This window comes from Macaca fascicularis, chromosome 4 (genome assembly GCF_037993035.2).
Source record: "Macaca fascicularis isolate 582-1 chromosome 4, T2T-MFA8v1.1".
NCBI classification, from domain to species: Eukaryota; Metazoa; Chordata; class Mammalia; order Primates; family Cercopithecidae; genus Macaca; species Macaca fascicularis.
Window position 1 is genome coordinate 145,289,761 of NC_088378.1, and position 19,647 is coordinate 145,309,407.

The 19,647-nt window shown below is 40.0% G+C and overlaps 3 protein-coding genes across 3 annotated transcripts; 2 read left to right on the forward strand and 1 right to left on the reverse strand.

Moving 5' to 3' along the window:
• Positions 1-692: 692 nt before the first annotated feature.
• Positions 693-11,262, reverse strand: LOC102118459 (histone H2B type 1-N). The gene is made up of 3 exons (XM_015449767.4): positions 9,874-11,262; positions 8,159-8,257; positions 693-6,724 (listed from the first exon to the last, which is right to left on the reverse strand). Exon 1 carries the CDS (start codon positions 11,165-11,167, stop codon positions 10,787-10,789), a length of 381 nt encoding a protein of 126 aa, XP_015305253.1. The 5' UTR covers positions 11,168-11,262; the 3' UTR covers positions 693-6,724; positions 8,159-8,257; positions 9,874-10,786.
• Positions 11,263-11,459: 197 nt separating this feature from the next.
• Positions 11,460-14,055, forward strand: LOC107129593 (histone H2A type 1). Its single transcript, XM_015449766.4, has one exon. It carries the CDS (start codon positions 11,495-11,497, stop codon positions 11,885-11,887), a length of 393 nt encoding a protein of 130 aa, XP_015305252.1. The 5' UTR covers positions 11,460-11,494; the 3' UTR covers positions 11,888-14,055.
• A 4,204-nt stretch (positions 14,056-18,259) lies between these two features.
• LOC102117020 (histone H4) lies at positions 18,260-18,651 on the forward strand. Its single transcript, XM_065543117.2, has one exon. It carries the CDS (start codon positions 18,293-18,295, stop codon positions 18,602-18,604), a length of 312 nt encoding a protein of 103 aa, XP_065399189.2. The 5' UTR covers positions 18,260-18,292; the 3' UTR covers positions 18,605-18,651.
• Positions 18,652-19,647: the final 996 nt, after the last annotated feature.

Sequence of the window (19,647 nt, forward strand, 5' to 3'; positions counted from 1 at the left end):
GAGGCGGAGCTTGCAGTGAGCTGAGATCCGGCCACTGCACTCCAGCCTGGGCGACAGAGCGGGACTCTGTCTCAAAATAAATAAATAAATAAATAAATAAATAAATAAATAAATAAGTAAATAAATAAATAATAATAAAACACTGACATTTTTTGCTTTTATTTCCTCCTCTCTCACATATCAAAGAACAGTGTTTTTAAAGGATGAGTGCATGTTACGCCTTTCACTGAATGTCCTTTATCCTTCCTAAAAAGTTTTCCTTTTTAAAACTAACTCACTTTTCTTCCCGATCTAAAAGCTTCATTCTTCTCTGTCATAAAAAAAATTCCTTTACCAAGGTTAATTTACTATATTATGGGTTGTTAATTTAAATAATGTGTTTAAAGAACAATATTGTTTAAAATTTTAGAAAGCACAACCATGGACTTTTATCCACATATTATTAAAGTCACAATAGTGACTTTAACATTCTACATTGAGCATTTAGGACAATTAATATACTCCACAGCTAATAAATGTATGTAGTTACTGTGTGTGTGTGTGTGTGTTTTTTTTTTTTTTGTACTTTAGAGTTCTAAATGATGCCTCCCAGTTTTTATTATGTGTATAGCAGTGTTTGAAAAGAAAATGAAATGGAATTTTAATTTTCTAACACTCTTACTCCAAGAGAACAACAAAATTACAAAGGTATCATTGATGTCGTTTATTATTATTCCATTAACTCCATTAAATATAATATGAATAATATATTGAGTGTATGTATGTATAAAGTGTCATTTGGCTCATGGAATATGTAGCTAAAGCATCAAAAGATTGGACCTATCTATATTCTCCATCTCACTGCTGAGATGAGCTTTATAAGCACACAATAATGTGGCCAAATATAAATATCTTAATAAACACAGAATTTCTTGATATTCTATAGTTTATTTTCAAGACGTCAATTTAAAATGTTGGAAAAAATAATTAAATTATGATCAAGCTACAATGCATTAAAATTAATATCTAGAATTACTTTTAAAGTCCAGTGTCAATGTTGTCTCCAAAATTTTAGTGCAATTATTTATATAGTTCAATATTCTTGAAACACCATTTCACAAGAACCAACTAGTAAATGATAGTAGTATACTTGGGTTATAATGTATTTTAGGCGCAACTCCATATATATTCACATCACATGTACAAACTTCTAATATTAATTAAGGTAACTGAGATGTAAATTTACAGGGTTTTTTTTTTCTTTGAAAAGTGCAGACACTTTAGAAGTTATCATTACAGGACCTCCTAGTTCTATGTAAAACTTGAATTTTTGCATTAATAGGTGATGCCTATACTCTCAGTTTTATATTCTGTATTAATTCTACTATTAAAGCAAGCATGATATAAAACATAGCCTTAAGAAATTAAAACACACACAAAAAAATCCCTTAATTTATTAATGGATACTTTTCTTCATTCTAAGCAGCTGAAGAAATCCTCTGGCAAATAGTTTGTATCGATGTTTTAGTATAATATATTAAACTAAAATTATTATTTTTAAAGTAGTGTCTAACATAATATGGCTTCCAGAAAGATATAGGCCATACCTATTTAGCTTTGAATGCTAGGCTTTAAGTAAAAATTCAAAATTTCTCTCTTTTCCATATCTCAAGATCACAGCCTAAGAGACTTTTAATGGGCAACCACTAGCTTATATCTTGGGAATACTGCAAATTAAACAAATTAGGTCACCTATATGTATCTTCATATGCAATTTGAACAAAAGGGAAATACAGCAGTAAGTGGTTAATTGGCCAAATGGTGTATGTTTTTGTTCTTCAGTAACAAGATGTTTTCCAGAAGTTTAGTAGCTAAATAGATAAGAAATACATAAACAACCTTATATTGTTTTTTTTGTTTTTTTGGTTTTTTTTTAAGACGGAGTTTCGCTCGTGTTGCCCAGGCTGGAGTGCAATGGCGTGATCTCAGCTCACTGCAACCTCCGCCTCCCGGGTTCAAGTGATTCTCCTGCCTCAGCCTCCTGAGTAGCTGGGATTACAGGTATGTGCCACCAAGTCCAGCTAATTCTGTATTTTTAGTAGAGATGGAGTTTCTCCATGTCAGTCAGGCTGGTCTCAAACTCCCGACCTCAGGTGATCCGCCCGCCTTGGCCCTCCAAAGTGCTGTGATTACAGGTGTGAGCCACCATGCCCAGCCTATATTGCCTTTTAATTCTTGTTTTTACAATGATGGCAATCCATAATGTTATTTAATTGTTGTTTAATCCTTTCATAAGAATGTTATTCTAGTTTTTTTGGTAATTAAAAAGACAGCTCTGGAAACTTCCATAGACTTACCTATTGTTATTGTTTTGATTTCATATCACTTTTAAAGATTGTGTACTTTGTTTTGTTTTGTGTTTTGTTTTAAGTAAGCTCACAGGGACACAATGCTCAGCAGTTTGAGGAACATCAAGGGGGCCAGGGTGGCTAGAGCAGAGGAAACAAGTGAGACAGCCCTAGGAGACGAGGCCAAATACATCACTGGGGCCAGAGTATGCAAAACCTCATAAGGCAAGGTAAGGGCTTTGGAAGTTTCTGAGTCAAGGAGCAGGTGATCTGACCGAAAATTTTAGAAGGGTATTAGGATGCTGAGGGGAGCACAGACTGGAGAGGCACAGAGATAGGAGCAGGTACTACAGGTAGAAGCTATGCAATAACCAGGAGACAGGAGGTGGGTGCAGAGTAGGTCAGCACTGGCAATGGAAAGTAAAGGGCTCCCAGTATGGATTATTTATCCCTAGATTACTGCCAAAGAGGTCTTCTTTCCTAGTCTTATTACTCTGTTCAATTCTGACCAATTAAAATCTCCAAATGTCACTTCTTTTTCTTCTTAAAAGCACTTTTCTTTTCTTTTCTTTTCTTTTTTTGTGATGAGTCTTGCTCTGTTGCCCAGGCTGGAGTGCAGTGGCGCAATCTCAGCTCACTGCAAGTTCCGCCACCCAGGTTCACGCCGTTCTCCTGCCTTAGCATCCTGAATAGCTGGGACTACAGGCCCGCCTCCACGCCCGGCTAATTTTTTTTGTATTTTCAGTAGAGACGGGGTTTCACTGTGTTAGCCAGGATGGTCTTGATCTGCTGACCTCGTGATCCGCCCGCCTCGACCTCCCAAAGTGCTGGGATTACAGGCGTGAGCCACCGTGCCCAGCAAAAACACTGTTCAAAACAGTGCTTTCCTTTCCACACAAACAAATCTAAACTAATCAGCCTGGGCATTGTGTTTCTTGAGCCCTGGATGATGGTGCCTGTTTTGTTGAAGAATTTGCCCATTCTGTCTCATCTCTCTGACTTAGGACACACCACACTAAATCCTGATATATCAATTATATATATCATTAAGGCTTCTTTAGTTGTCGTCTATTATGATGTATGTCCTTTAGGACGATGACCACGTTCTTTTGTACTGACTGTTTCTCCAAGGGCACATTCAATGATAATCAATGGGGAGGATTTCCGAGTTAATGACCCTTTGCCATCACAGGTTGTCCACCTCTTCTCAGCATTAAGACCCTCTGCTTATGCACATGCCCACAGCTCTAGAGGGGAAGAAAAGAAGTTTAGAAATACCCAACCAGGCACATGGACAAATTGACCTACATAGGCCTCCCTCCATGCCTCCTCTTCCCCTAAACCCACATTTATTTTCATTCCTTTCCTTCTAGTCTGGCACAACATGTCAGTAAAAAGGACACAAGACCAGAAAGCAAATTCTGAGATTTGGAGAATCTGTCTCAGAATAAGCAGTTGCAATATGCCTTATCTTTCCCAGAACATGTTCTTGCTCCACGTCTAGCAATAAAGTTCCAAGAAGGGGAATTCATCAACATCTCTCTGACTGATTTAACACAGTGAAGACATATCTGTTTAAGAAGTATTGCTGGTGGCCAGATGAGAGAAGCTATTGAGACATCTGCAGTGAGGCACCTGTTGCAAAGCCCTACCTAGAAGGGGGCTGTAGGGAACTCATTCCTTCTTTGGGATCAGCATGGTTCTGTATTATATTTTTAGAACAGTTGAGTTTCCATGTGTTCTTAAGGTCTAGGATGTATACAGGAGCTCTGGTATCACAGTGGACCCCACAGAAGTGGCCAACTACTTACATTTTAATTAGCTTTCTCTGCTTTTTTGTTTATCAGGCTAAAGCTGAATGTGAATCTGATGGCTGCTGCCTTAGTTCAAAGCCAGTGGAGTGCTATACCTACAGAAGCAGAATTTTAATAAACTGGCCTGAGCAATAGCAAATGGGGAGGACTTCCGAGTTGATGACCCTTTGCCATCACAGGCTGTCTACCTCTTCTCAGTAATAAGACCCTCTGCTTATTCACATGTCCACAGGTAACCTCTAGAGGGAAGAAAAGAAGTTTAGAGATACCCAACCAGGCACATGGACAAATTGGCCTACCTAGGGCAGATGCCTCAAGTATTTTTCTTCTGCAACTGACTATCAGCACTGCAGACTATTTCTGGGGGACATTCTGGCATTATTAGAAGCCCTCCAGCCACTCTCAGCTTTGACATGTCCTCTATGTAGTTTCTGCAATGAAAGTAATTAATGTAATTGTTCTCATAGAACAGTGATGGTTCTTAGGGAGCATTCTGGAAATTAAATAAGTTGGGTTTTTGTTGTTGTTGTTGTTGTTGTTTTGATGTCCTGGTGATTGGGAGAGGGCACAGTACTGACATTTAGGGAAGGACCAGGGATGCTAGATGTCCTGTGAAGAAGTCTCAACTCATGCATGACTTCCAGGTATCTCAAAATCAATCTGAAGGTGAAAAACCTGATTATTTGAGGCTAAAACAGAATTCCTTTTACACATAAGCATGCAATGCTTGTGTGTGTGCATAATTTAATGTGCACTGAATTTTCCAAGAATGCAATCACTTTACAAATTAAGAGAAGACTGTATTTTGTTGTATTCAAATGTCACTCAGCATTATTGGTCTTTTCAAAAAGAAAAAATCACATTGCTGAGAGTAATGTCCCTTGTGGTATTTGAGTTACCTAAGTCAGTTGGTTTGGTCCTTGTTGCATTCGGGATAGTTCCATACAGAGCTAAAACATCCAACTACTTCATTTTGTTTTCTAGTATAGGGCCCAAGCATTTATAGGTTGAAAGTATCTTTATTATTAAAGATACTTTATTATCTTTATTATTAAAATACCATCCTTTATTTAGCTTTTATATCATATTAAGGTGCTTTAGCAATTTTTGAAAAATTAAGTTAAATAGTATTACCTAAGAATTTAATTTTAGGCTGTAAAAAGGATCATAAAAGTATTAGATATAAAAAGGGAGCCTAGGCCTGACAGGTGTGAGAACCACTGCTTTTAATAAATTCTCATTTGTAAGCCCTGTTTAATGAGCTACACAAGCACCAACCTCACAGAAGGTCAATAAATACAGGTCACAACCCTCACTGCTACTCCAAATGGTTGCACCAGGACCTGACTATATGATTTCAAAGCCTGAGTTGCTGCCCTTGTGCCTTGGGATTTTAAGGCTCTTCCCAAATTAATACACTTAGAATCCCAGTGTTTTCTTACAGCGTTTCTTAATTTCTCCATCAAAAATAATTCCTTTTCTCTAGTATAACTAAAGAACTATGGCTGAGGCACTTTTATTTTTCCTTATATAGGTGGGAATTCTTACTGTCAGGGGATGAAGTTATTTGTTCTCACAGTCTATCCCCATTGTTCTTTGCATTCTCTGACCCTCAATAAAACCTTGTTAAGTTTCATCACTCACATTTACCAACCCCCTAGAGATACTTGTGTGTGTGTTCAACTCTGGAAATTAATAGAAAAAATTTTTTTTTCTTCTGAGATGGAATCGTGCTCTGTCACCCAGGCTGGAGTGCAGTGGCACAATCTTGGCTCACTGTAACATCTGCCTTCTGGGTTCAAGCGATTCTCCTGCCTCAGCCTCCCGAGTACCTGAGATTACAGGTGCACACCACCATGCCTGGCTAATTTTTGTATTTTTCGTAGAGATGGGGTTTCACCATGTTGGCCAGGCTGGTCTTGAACTCCTGACCTCAGGCGATCCACCCACCTCAGCCTCCCACAGTGCTGGAATTACAGGCATGAGCCACCGCACCTGGACAGACATTTTTATCATTATTCAAGTGTGGAAAAATTTTCTCCTGTTTTTTAGTACCACGCATCTGCTTTACCTCATGCAGTCTCCTAACCTTTATGATTTGGTGACAGTATCAGAAAAGGAGAGGCTCTGAAATACAAGTTAAAAGGAATTGGGAAATGAATAAATTGACCATCTGCAGAAGTAACAGATATTTGAGATGGTTTGGAAATGGATGGATGATGAAATTCACACAATGTTTTTTCACATCAAGTAACAGGAAATGGACCTCAGATAAGTTGTGATCACATTAATTTAATATGCCCTTTATCAGGCAATGTTTGCTGTAATGAAATAAACAAAAAAACAAAAACAAAATAAAACAAAACAAAATAAAAAAGGAGCATGTCCAATACTATGTCATAACTGAAGAATGGCAGACTGCATGAAATTTAGAAATGAGTGAAAAAGAATTAGGCTTTGTTAGTATGTTTCTTGCAATCTCCATGGAAGGGAGTGCTCTGTTTCCAATGAGGAAAATATAAATTTTTCTAATCTGGCCAAAGACCATTTATTCAGGTAAATAGTTGTTTTTTCAAGATATAGCTGTAAAAAAAGAAAAAAAGAGTCCTTTAGGACCAGATTCTCTCATATAATTCTATGTTCCAATCTGTTCCTTTTTGCCCTATAAATTGTTTTCAGGAAAAAAAAAAAAATTTATATATGTGTGTGTGTGTATATATATATACATATATATATATATACACACACACACACAAAAAAAAAGTTATTTGGGGCAAAACATGAATCATGTGCTTTCTTGCAGCTACCATATAAAAGTTCCAGTGTAAAGCACTAACGTGACATGCTGGTTTGGATTAGCTCTAATCAATTCCCCAAGGCTGATTAGTAATGTCATAAATTAATCAAGATTGTTACAGCAACAGAGGGTACCATGCTTGGCTACGAGGTGCAAATAACTTAAAAGATCTATCTTTGAGTCCTTATTTCTCTTTCTCTCTCTGTTTTAGAAATTTCAACCTTCTTAATAACTGAGAGTAATGGGCCTGATATGTAAACTTTGTAAAGAAGTGTTCAATTTTTTTCTTAATGCTTCTCTCCATTCTCCATGTAGATTTTAGCCACCCCACACACAATATTCTTCTAGACATCTTCTTCCCTGCTGACAATTCCAAGTTATTCAAGTAGTCCCTGATGGCCCAAACTTACATATAGACATACAGATGCAGAAATATAGACATCTATCTATATTCTCTGTATGTTTAATAAGGAGTTACTTCACTATTCTTTATTCTGGCCTGGAGAATGTGTTTAGGTAACTTAATCCTTCTACATCCCCTTCTCACTTTCTCTTCTGGATTTTAACTACAGATTTCTCCATTCCATAAAACAAACCAACAGCAGAATTTCCTACTGATTATCTGTATTAATGGAGAGGCTCAACGGCACCTGTGCTATGAAAAGTTGTGATGAAAAAACTCAAATGTATGATGAATTTACTGTCCTCAAGTATTTTGGTGTGAAATGGTGGGAGGAGAGAAGATACATAAATGAAAAGAGTATAATCTCTGTTCTAACAGAGAGAGGAGTATACACACATACACATACATAACATATATACAAAATACACATATACATACACACACACAGCCTCCAGAGAGATGTTATAAAGATTTTGCGGGAAGTTAAGTAGAGATTTATAAGAGTTTAGAGGAGCTGAAGGAAGACAGAGCTCAGCTAGGTTCTAATAGAGAGGGCTTCAGAGAGTGAGACTTGTGTGAACTTTGGAGGATAAGTTAGGATTTAGATAGATGGAGAAGCAGAGAGAAAGAACATTTAATTAAATGGATTTCATGAAGTCTGAATTGTATCAATTCTGTGCCAAATGCAGATTCAACACATCAAATAATGTGAAGAAATCAACTATAATGAAGCACCATCAAGGTCCTCCAAGCACTTCCTAGGAATCAGGATTTTTGGTCTAGGGTCTTTAGTCTACAGATTGAGAAGCAAGGGTACCTGGAGATTGGTTGCTGACTCTTAATTTTAGCCAAAATCTTGAGCTTTCGGAATCCATCCACCTTCTTAATGTCCTCCGTGAGTCTTCTTTTTCTCCTCCTTAAGAGAGGAGGAGCAATGAACAATATTTAGAAAATGAATAATATTTATGGAAACACTATTAGGTTTGAGTTTCTCATCTACAAATTTTTCTTTATGACAAACTATGTGATGCTTGTAACTTGTTTTTACACTGGGAGTTTTTTCCTATTATATTTTCCAGTATAGTATTTGATACATAAATTTAATATATGTAACATATATTTAAAATGTAAATCAGGCTGGGCATAGTAGCTCATGCCTGTAATCCCAGCACTTTGGGAGGCCGAGGCGGGTGGGTCATGAGGTCAGGAGTTCGAGACCAGCCTGGCCATCATGGTGAAACCCCAACTCTACTAAAGATACAAAAAATCAGCTGGGTGTGGTGGCCGGCTCCTGTAAACCCAGCTACTAGGGAGGCTGAGGCAGGAGAATCGCTTAAACCCGGGAGGTGAGGGTTGTAGAGAGCCGAGATTGTGCCATTGCACTCCAGCCAGGGTGACATGGTAAGACACTATCTAAAAAATATATATACACACACACACACACACACACACATATATATAAAGTTTAAATCAAATTATATCAAAACCCATGATAAAACATCTAACCCAAAACTGGAATATTGGCAATAACTTGTATTTACCTCTGTGTGTTTCCCCATCCCATGTCTTGCCTTTATCACTAAGATAGCCACTGCCAGGTATTTTTAAAACTCTCTCTTAAAAGTTTTCATTATCACACACTTATGTATACTTATTCTGTATAAGTGCTTCTATATATACTTCAACAATGTATAATTTGGTTTTATTTTCATTTTACTGTTTTTTTTTTTTTTTTTTTTTTTTAAGAGATAGGGTCTCACCATGTTGTCCAGGCTGGTCTCAAACTCCTGAGCTTAAGCAATCCTCCCACCTCAGCATTCCCAAAGTGCTAGGATTACAGGCATGAGGACCTGCCCAGCCATGGTTTTACTTTTGAGTTTTAAAAAATGTTATTATATATGAACCTTCTGAGACTTATGTTTCTAAAATTCAACCAGGTACTACTGTGTGTACCTCAATAAATGCATTATTTTGACCATGAACATGTAATTGTCTCTAGTATTTTTATCTATTAAAAATAGCATATTTTCCATTCTCATATGTCTCCTCTTGCATGTGTGCAAAATATTCTCTCATGTAAACATCTAGGAGTCAAACAGTTGGGTCACTGGAGTGCACTTACTGGATAAAAAATACTATCAAAAATCTTCAGCAAATACAATTCGATGTGGAAGAGTTCCCACACTGATTCTTGGCAAAGACCAAAATACTTTTAAATATGCCACTCCTAAGTGTTTAAAATGAAGACACTTACTCTGATTTCCTCAGTTGGGGGTGGGGGAAAACAATGGAGAACAGCCCTTCTCCTCCTCTATTTTTTTTTCTTTTAAAATTTATTCCAATTAATAGAGATACAGTAAATGCAAGTGACACAGATAAGAAAACATGGAGCAGATCCTAACAGAAAAGGTAGGGAATAGAAACTATGTTCATAAACAGGATCCACACAAGAGAAATATGGGAATGAGTAAAACGGCAAGAGTCCTCCAAAAAACCCGCACTGCCAAGAATTTTCCCAATTAGAACACTCACCAGAGAAAACGGTGGTCAAGTTTCAAACTGCCCGCGCAGCGTCGTGATTGGCCATCGACATCAACTCGGCCCGATTGACGTGTACTATGCTGTAAACTGGGTTCAAACTTTTTTCTGCTGCCTTTCTATCTCAATATTTAGCAAACTCAAACTGGGAACAAGGGAGGAGAAACAGCACCACTCTCAAAACAAACAAGTTTAAGTCGATTTGTACGTTTCTGTGTGCCAACTGCTTCATTACTAAAGTACACATGAAGTTTAGGGACAGAGCGCCGGAAACACTATGGATATTTTACCAGTTGACACTTAAATATTGTATTTTATTTGTGGTCAACAGGAATTGAATTTTCCCTTTACTAGGTTTGTCTGATGATAAACCTGATCCTTCTTCAGATAAAAAATTGTCTCAAGCGTTGCTGCAACATGCAGTACACTGCAGTGCTAATTAATTTTTTCTTTCTTTTTTGAGACAGTTTCCCTCTTATTGCCCAGGCTGGAGTGCAATGGCCCGATCTCGGCTCACTGCAACCTCAGTCTCCCGGGTTCAAGCGATTCTCCTGCCTCAGCTTCCCGAGTAGCTGAGATTACAGGCGTCCGCCACCACGCCCAGCTAATTTTTTTGTATTTTTAGTAGAGACGGGGTTTCACCATGTTGGCCAGGCTCGTCTTGAACTCCTAACCTCACGTGATCCACCCTCCTCGGCTCCCCAGAGTGCTGGGATTAGAGGCTTGAGCCAAAATTAGTTTCTAACAAGGATAAAGTAAGGAATCTTGTAAATCTTCTTTGTAACGAGTAACAAATATCTGCTGTAAGAAAAGTGAGTGCCAGCTCTCTTTGGGAAGACTGAGTGGCTCTGAAAAGAGCCTTTGGGGTGTGGGCCGAGACTGACCGAACGTTCCGTGGTGGGCGGGCTCACTTGGAGCTGGTGTACTTGGTGACGGCCTTGGTGCCCTCCGATACCGCGTGCTTGGCCAGCTCCCCAGGGAGCAGCAGGCGCACAGCCGTCTGGATCTCCCTGGAGGTGATGGTCGAGCGCTTGTTGTAATGCGCCAGGCGGGAAGCCTCACCCGCGATGCGCTCGAAGATGTCATTGACGAAGGAATTCATGATTCCCATGGCCTTGGACGAGATGCCGGTGTCGGGGTGGACCTGCTTCAGAACCTTGTACACGTACACGGAGTAGCTCTCCTTGCGGCTGCGCTTGCGCTTCTTGCCGTCCTTCTTCTGGGCTTTTGTCACCGCCTTCTTGGAGCCTTTCTTTGGGGCGGGAGCAGACTTTGAGGGTTCAGGCATGGCTGGTAGTAACTGCCGGAAAATTAGAGAAAAAAAGGGAAGGAAGTCGGTAGCACTGTCTAACTACCGCTAATTCCCTGCTTCTTAACGCAAATGGAGCAGACAATGAAGGTGTGCGTTTAACTAGTGGTGAGTCCTGGAAACGTATATTAACTTTGTCCAATCAAAATAAGTGTTTTTCAAAACCGCAATCCCATTGGTTAAAGCGAAACTGTAATGTTAGCCAATAGCATAGCTTAGTTTTCGTGCCTGTATTGACTATAAGTAGCCGAGCCTTACTTAGTGTTGCATCAGTCTCAGGCACGCTGCTGATTGAGTATATTTGTCATGTCGGGACGTGGCAAGCAGGGCGGCAAAGCTCGCGCCAAAGCTAAGACCCGCTCTTCTAGGGCGGGTCTTCAGTTCCCCGTGGGCCGAGTGCACCGACTGCTCCGCAAGGGCAACTATGCCGAGCGGGTAGGTGCCGGCGCGCCTGTGTACCTGGCGGCGGTGCTGGAGTACCTGACCGCCGAGATCCTGGAGCTGGCTGGGAACGCGGCCCGAGACAACAAGAAGACCCGCATCATCCCGCGCCACCTGCAGCTGGCCATCCGCAACGACGAGGAGCTCAACAAGCTGCTTGGTAAAGTGACCATCGCCCAGGGTGGTGTTCTGCCCAACATCCAGGCCGTGCTGCTGCCTAAGAAAACTGAGAGCCACCACAAGGCCAAGGGCAAGTAGTGGGTCTGGAGTAGTGCATCACTCATACCTCGGTCCAAACCAAAAAGGTTCTTTTCAGAGCCACCTACTTTTTCACCAAGTAGAGCTGTGTTCCACAGTTTTATCCGATGTCGAGTCATCTTGAAATGGCACTGAAATGCTGTATAGAGATGAAGCAAAACCAAAGGGCTTTTACACCACATTGTTTTGAGATAGAAAGTAGACATTGAAATATTCGCTGCACATCAAGAAATTTAGGCGCGGCAGGTCGCGCCCGCAATACAGCTGAAAACAATAGGAAAAGTGGGGCAAGAGAATAACAAAGGGAGCTGGAAGTTGGTTAGAGGGCTGAATAAGTAAAAGCAAAGGGCAGAACTAAGGTGGACGGGCGGGTGAACAGGAAGCGAGATAACAAGCAGTGAACCTTTTGCAGCCGAAACAAAGGTGAGATAATGTGAGCAAGGACCTCGTGGCCGGCAAGATCTGGAACAAACCAGTAAAAGGCAGCTCTTCAGAGATGGGCATGCGTATTAGGGAGGAAAAAGTATCCTTAACAAAAGCCCATATGATAATCAGCTACTTAAGGTTCATGCATATGGGCTGCATATCTTGCATGTATTTAAGATTATGAGATAGAGGTGATGCACAAGCCACAGAGGCCAAAGTAACTAAGCAACAAACCTATCAATAAAAGGGCAGATACTGGCTATAGATTAGGCGGCACTGGGAAGAGAAAAACACGCACACACATAAAAAGACTTAAACTGCAACAAGCTGATGCTGATCTCATCTCGCAGAGGTCAATGCGCTCTCCCCCGCCGAGAGTGTAATACTCTGCTTAATAAACTTTTGCTGCTTTGCTTTGCTATCTGTGTGTGTGTCCACTAGTTTGCTCCTGGCACCAAGAGCCTGGAACTGCTTGGCACCATCCGGTAACACAACCACTTTGGGAAGCCGAGGCGGAAGGACGGCTAGAGCCTTGGTGTCCGAAGTCAGCCTGATCTTTACAAAAGTAGAATAACTGACTGTGCCTGGTGTCTCATAGCCTGTAGTCCTAGCTACTCGGGAGGCTGAGACCAGAAGGATCACTTGAGCCCAGGAGTTCGAGGCTGCAATGAGCTATGATTGCACCACTGCAGTCCAGCTTGTGTGACAGAGCAAGAGTGTTTCAAATGAACCTAGTGTCAGATACTTACTTTCTGTATTACAGAGGACTGAAAGCTAGCTAAATAATAGTTTTCAGTGTACCTGGGTTCCAGAGAGAAAATTGGTAAACTAACCTTTGCTCCTTGCTTGGGCTTTTAGTTTATACTTCATAAGACTATGGAAGCAGAATTTGGGTATCTGACCCTTCTGCAGAATTTAGGACCCCACGTGCGTTTGGCCTACCTATTCCAGTTCAATTGAATCTTTCCCAGCACCTATGGTGTGCCAGGCACCCTCCTAAATGGGAATACAATATTAATCCAGATACATAACGTCTATATCCAAAAGGAGCTTCAAGTTGACTTGGGCAAAGAATACATGTCATAATGGACTGTTTATGTAAATGATGGGAAAGGGTTGGGGTTAGGGTGTGAGATTACGTTAGAACGTGTTACTTAAAAACAGTATGAATGATGGACATTGTAAGTCAGGTTTTTTATTATATCATAGTCATATAGCCCTGTTCCTGTCAGTTTTTCCTGCTTCCTTTCTCTCATCAAGATCACTCCCTTCCTCCTCAGATCACCAAGTCCTCCTAGCTAGAGAGGGCCTTCTATTCCTCTCCACCTAAACTTATATAAGCTACTGTGTTCCTCATAAAGACATGTTAATGAAAACGAATTTCTACAGGATCTCTAGTCCATTGAAATACATTAATTTTTGAGTCTCTGCACACATTTTTATTTCCTAGATTTGTCTTAATTGCAATCGCATACAACTAATATTTCTTGGAATAAAACAGCAAACACAACTGTCATAAATATTACTTTTTTTTAAAAAAGTTACGATTATTTGATGTTGAGGACTCCATCCTGATTTCAATGAATTAATTCATTCGTTCCGTTTTAAAATGTCATCTGCGTTATTTGTGTGTATAAATTTTCAATAATTGTTTCTGTTACAACCATCAATATAAAGTAAATGATATGGCTCCATAGAAGGCCTATAAGATTTTTGAAATTAAAATAAGTTTTTAAATAAAATATGCTGTCATGATCATTGAAGTTGATGATAAAATTATTCCATTGTTTCTATTTCTCCCAAGAACCACTATCTAATCATGAAAGCTAGCTAAGTAATAATTTTCAGAGTTCCTGAGTTCCAGAAGTAAAATTCTTTAAGCTAAACAGTTTGTAAAGTAACTTTTGCTTTATAATTATTATAATTTTTGGTGTTATTTATGCAAACTCAATGTACTCATAATCAAAACACTGACAAATGCAAACTTATGTATTAAGTAAAATAAAATATACAAGTGTGATATATCATTGTTTATAATTCTACATACACATGTAAAGAAAAATGGAGGAGCTGTTAAATGTGTAGCTTCAAAGTAAGTAAACTAGAGGAGGCAACCTTAAGATCAGAGGGATCCAAGGGGCAAAGAGCAATTAGGAAGATTTATAGTGCCTTATCACTTTATGGTATCATATCATCTGTGAAATATTGAATTAAATTAATGTCCTTACTGATTTGGTGCCCTCTGAAGGTTCGTTGAAAAATCGGACATGAGGCAGATTAATAGAAAAAAAAGCAGACAAATTTACAATGTGCATGGGGAGAATCAGAGTGATTGCCCACCCCAGAATGTGGTTCAGAAGTTTATACACCATCCTAGAAAAACAGTTTGAGGGAGGGAGAAGAGGAATTCATTTGAGAGGATTACTAGGAAGAATGAATGGATCAGGGAAAAGAAATGAAATTTCTACCTTATCTTGTGAAATGAGCTCTTCAGGTGTGATTACATTCATCTTACAGGGATTCATTTTTGGTGAGTCTGGATAATAGGCAGATAAAGGTTGGGGATGGGGAGAAGGTCTAAGAGACTTTGAGGCTTCTGCAGTTCAGCTAGTCACCATGCCATAGTTTGGGGTATTGGTTTCTGAGCCCCGACATTGACAATAAGCGCTAAAAATAAATATTTGTTATTTAAATTAACTACTTAATGTGTTATACATAATTAGATTAATTTATGATGTATTAACGTATTTAAAGTATGATATAAACAAAATATTTGTAAATTAGTTAAAAAGAAAAAATTATATTAAATAGAGGTTGGCTTTCTGCTTGATATTTTATGTACATTATCTCCATTTTTTTTTTTTATTAATTTTTTTTTTTTAGATGAAGGTCTTGTGATGTTGCCCAGGCTAATCTGTGACTCCTGAGCTTGCACAATCATCCCACTCCTGGACTCATGCAATCCTCCCACATCAGCCTCCAGAGTAGCTGGGACTACAGGCAGGTCACTGAGCCTGGCCTCTATTAATTCTTATAGTAGCTCAAAGAGGTAAATACTGTAGGGGCTAAGGGAAGTTTCACAGATAACCAACTGACAAAAGGCAGGATAATGGGAGAAATTTAATAATGTGCACGAGGGAGAATTACAAAGTGATTACCCCAGTCCCCAAAGGGGGAGTACAGGTTATGTAACTTTTTTCATAGGGGAAGGAGGAGATGGGAAAAGTAGACAATTCCTTTGAGGGGCAATAAAAGATTGTTATAGAGAATAAATGGACCACAGAAATAAATTAGCTTGTAAATAATTGTCTTCGTAATTTATGTATTTATTTTGAGATGGAGTCTTACTCCATCACCCAGGCTGGAGTGCAGTGGCACAGTCTCCACTCACTGCAACCTCTACCTCTGGGATTCAAGTGATCCTCCTACCTCAGCCTCCTTAGTAGCTGCGAACACAGGTGTGCACCAGTACACCTGGCTAATTTTTTTTTTTTTTTAGACGGAGTTTCACTCTTGTTACTCAGGCTGGAGTGCAATGGTGCAATCTTGGCTCACTGCAACCTCCGCCTTCCAGGTTCGAGTGATTCTCCTGCCTCAGCCTCCCAAGTAGCTGGGATTACAGGCATGCGCCACCACCTGGCTAATTTTTTGTAAACTTTGTAGAGACGGGGATTCACCATGTTGGCCAGGCTGGTTTCGAACTCCTGAGCTCAAGGGATCCACCTGCCTTGACCTCCTACAGTGCTGGGATTATGGGGAGGAGCCATGGCATCTAGTATGTCTTGGTAATTTAAATGAGACGGAGAGGAAGGCATTATCTTGAAAAATCCATATCCAGTCTTCTTTTCTGCAATAATGAAATAACTAGGGAGGGGATAGAAGGCAATTCTGTTTCTTTTGTTAAGAAATTTTCTTGGTCCGATTAGGAAATGTCAGAGTTCCTTCGCATGTATAGGAAAGAGAAACAAGACGAGGTTAGAGGGGCTTTGATTCTGAAGCTTATTTCTGAGGCCTTTCAGTGTTCAAAAGCACTCAGCATGCCCAAGAACCACATTTTGGGGAATCATTCTGCACCCCAACAGTACCATCACTATCCTGATCTAACTTTGTAGATGAGCAAAGATTTAAAGAGAATAAACAAGTCACTTCGTTTCTGATCGGTAACAAGTCAGCTTGAGTCTGATAGGTAAACATTTAATCTAAAACCAAAGTTTTCTAATTCCAGAGTTTCAGCTCTTAACTACTTTGTAAACAAAGAATTGAATACTAAGAGATTATATTAGAATAGTTATAGGAGTTTTATAATTTTCAAAGGTGTTAAAATAATTTCAGAGTGGCCGGGCGCAGTGACCTCACACCTGTAATCCCAGCACTTTGGGAGGCCAAGGTATGTGGATCATGAGATCAGGAGTTCGAGACTAGCCTGACCAACATAGTGAAACCCTGTCTCCACAAAGATACAAAAAAATTAGCTGGGCGTGGTGGTGAGTGCCTGTAATCCCAGCTACTCGGGAGACTAAGGTGGGAGAATCACTTGAACCCTGGAGGTGGAGGTTGCAGTGAGCTGAGATTGGGCCATTGCACTCCAGCCTGAGTGAAAGGACAAGACTCTGTTACAAAAAAAATAAAAATTTCAGAGTATAACCCTGTATTTACTAAGAAAGAAAATTAAATATACGGAAACAAAGTTGTTCCACAATGGTTGATAACAAATCTTTAGTTGGGTCATGTAAAAGTGTCTTTTTTAAAACCTACAAGCGTCCAAGCGCGGTGGCTCACGCCTGTAATCCCAACACTTTCTGAGGCTGAGGCGGTCGGATCACGATGTCAAGAGATCAAGACCATCCTGTCCAACATGGTGAAACCTGGTCTCTACTAAAAATACAAAAAAATTAGCTGGGCGTGGTGGCGCATGCCTGTGCCGCGCTACTCGGGAGGTCGAGGCATGAGAATTGCTTGAATCTGGGAGACGGAGGTTGCAGTGAACCTAGATCGCGCCACTCCTCTCCAGCCTGACGACAGAGCCAGACTCCATCCCCCTCCCAAAAAAAGCGCCCGCCCCACACACAAAACCTACAAACACCAATTTTCTACTTATAAGAACTTGTTTTAAGGATATTAATTCTATTCCAAATAAGTCTTAACGCTAACGCAATTATTATCAAAATCTCAAAGAGATTTTTATTCAAACTTCACAAAAGGTCTCCAAAGTTGCCAAGAAACCTTGGTGAAACAGATTAGGAAATTTGGAAAGGAAATAATGAGGAGACCAGCAGTACCAAATCATGAGACCTCTAATTCAGTTTTAAATATTAATGTAATAAAAATTTAAAGTTTGGTGTAATAAATCATACAAATTTCAATATTGGTCCCAAGCATAGAGAAAAAATAAATTTGTTTTGAATGTTGAAAACATTATTCTTAAAATACAGCGGATTAAAAAATTGCTGGGGAACTGATTAAAACTGTATTGATAATTCCTAAGAAAGACACTATTTTATCTCTTTAATAGAAATTGATTAAACTGTAATCAATATAAGGAATTTACAAAACGCCATATACAACACTGTATACATTTTCTTGGAAAAATATGTGCAACTGCTTTGCAAAATACGTTATAAACTAGCACTAGTGATCTCTGTGTGATGGGATAACAGGTTGTACTTTCTTAATTTCTTGTCGTTTCTTGTATTCCCCACAGTATTGATGTATATCTTCTGCGTTCAAAAGCAATTTTTTAAAGCCTTATAACGTGGTAACAAAATAGTTTGCACATTACAAAATTCAGAACACGGAAACAAGAAGCTCGCCTTTTTTCCCTATTTCGGTTTGGCCCTTTCGATTTCCCCTCCCTCACCGGGGCGGGACTTCCCGCCGACTTCTTTCAGGTTCTCAGTTCGGTCCGCCAACTGTCTTATAAAGGCGCTGCCTCAGACCAGAGTCCTCACAAGGCGTTGTGTACGACTCGTCTTGCTCGTCATGTCTGGCCGCGGCAAAGGCGGGAAGGGTCTTGGCAAAGGCGGCGCTAAGCGCCACCGCAAGGTGCTGCGTGACAATATCCAGGGCATCACCAAGCCGGCCATCCGGCGCCTTGCTCGCCGCGGCGGCGTGAAGCGCATCTCTGGCCTCATCTACGAGGAGACCCGTGGGGTGCTGAAAGTCTTCCTGGAGAACGTGATCCGGGACGCTGTGACCTACACGGAGCACGCCAAGCGCAAGACGGTCACCGCCATGGATGTGGTTTACGCGCTGAAGCGCCAGGGTCGCACCCTCTACGGTTTCGGTGGCTGAGCGTCGTCATTTCCTATCAATAAAAGGCCCTTTTCAGGGCCCCCCTACTTTCTCAGCTGAGGAGTGGTAACACTGGATTTGGTAGGGCTGGAATTTTGCTTGCTTCTAAGTCAGTTTTGGGGCGAGCAGTTTTCTTAAGACGGCGGCACACGTGGTCATTCACCCGCGGTCACCGTTGGTAGAACTAATTACGAGTTGTAATGCAGTCTAAATTTGCTCAAAATTCATGAGCTTGTTTACGTAATGGGGAATGTGCAGTACCAGTAACTGTTGTAGTCCCTGTAGTGAGCTTGACAATGGTCATCGGAAATGGTTTTTGAAAAACCCCTAAATCCACAAGTATTTTTTTTTTTTTTTAATGTTTGTCAGCGAGTTGGAGTGCAGTGGCGCGATCTCGGCTCACTGCAACTTCCGCCTCCTGAGTGCAAGCAATTACTGCCTCAGCCTGCCGAGTAGCTGGGATTACAGGTACGCGCCACCACACCCAGCTAATTTTTGTGTTTTTAGTAGAGATGGTGTTTCACCATGTTGGCCAGGATGGTCTCTATCTCCTGACCTCGTGATCCGCCCGCCTCGGCCTCCTAACGTGCGGCCTCTTAAGGGATTTTAAGAGAATTTTTTACTTTTCTCCACTTTCATTAACGTATGACAAATTACAACATGTACAATCTGATCTGACATACATTCATTGTGGAATGATTACATCGAGCTTAACATCCATCTCACTTTCTGGTGAGAACATTTAAAGCTTACTATCAGCAATTTTCAAGTATAAAGTACATTAACTATTGTCACCATGCTTTAAAATAGATCTCCAGAATTTATATCTCTTGAGTCCCATTATACCTCCATCCTCATTCTCTGGCAGGGACCATTTTACTGAGTTCAACATTTTTAGACTCCTCATGTAAGTGATATCATGCTGTTTTTGTTTTTCTGTGCCTGGTTTGTTTTACTTAGCATAATGTTGTAAGAAATGACAAGATTCATTTTTTTAAGGCTGAGTAGTATTCCATTGTATATATGCCCCATTTTCTGTATCC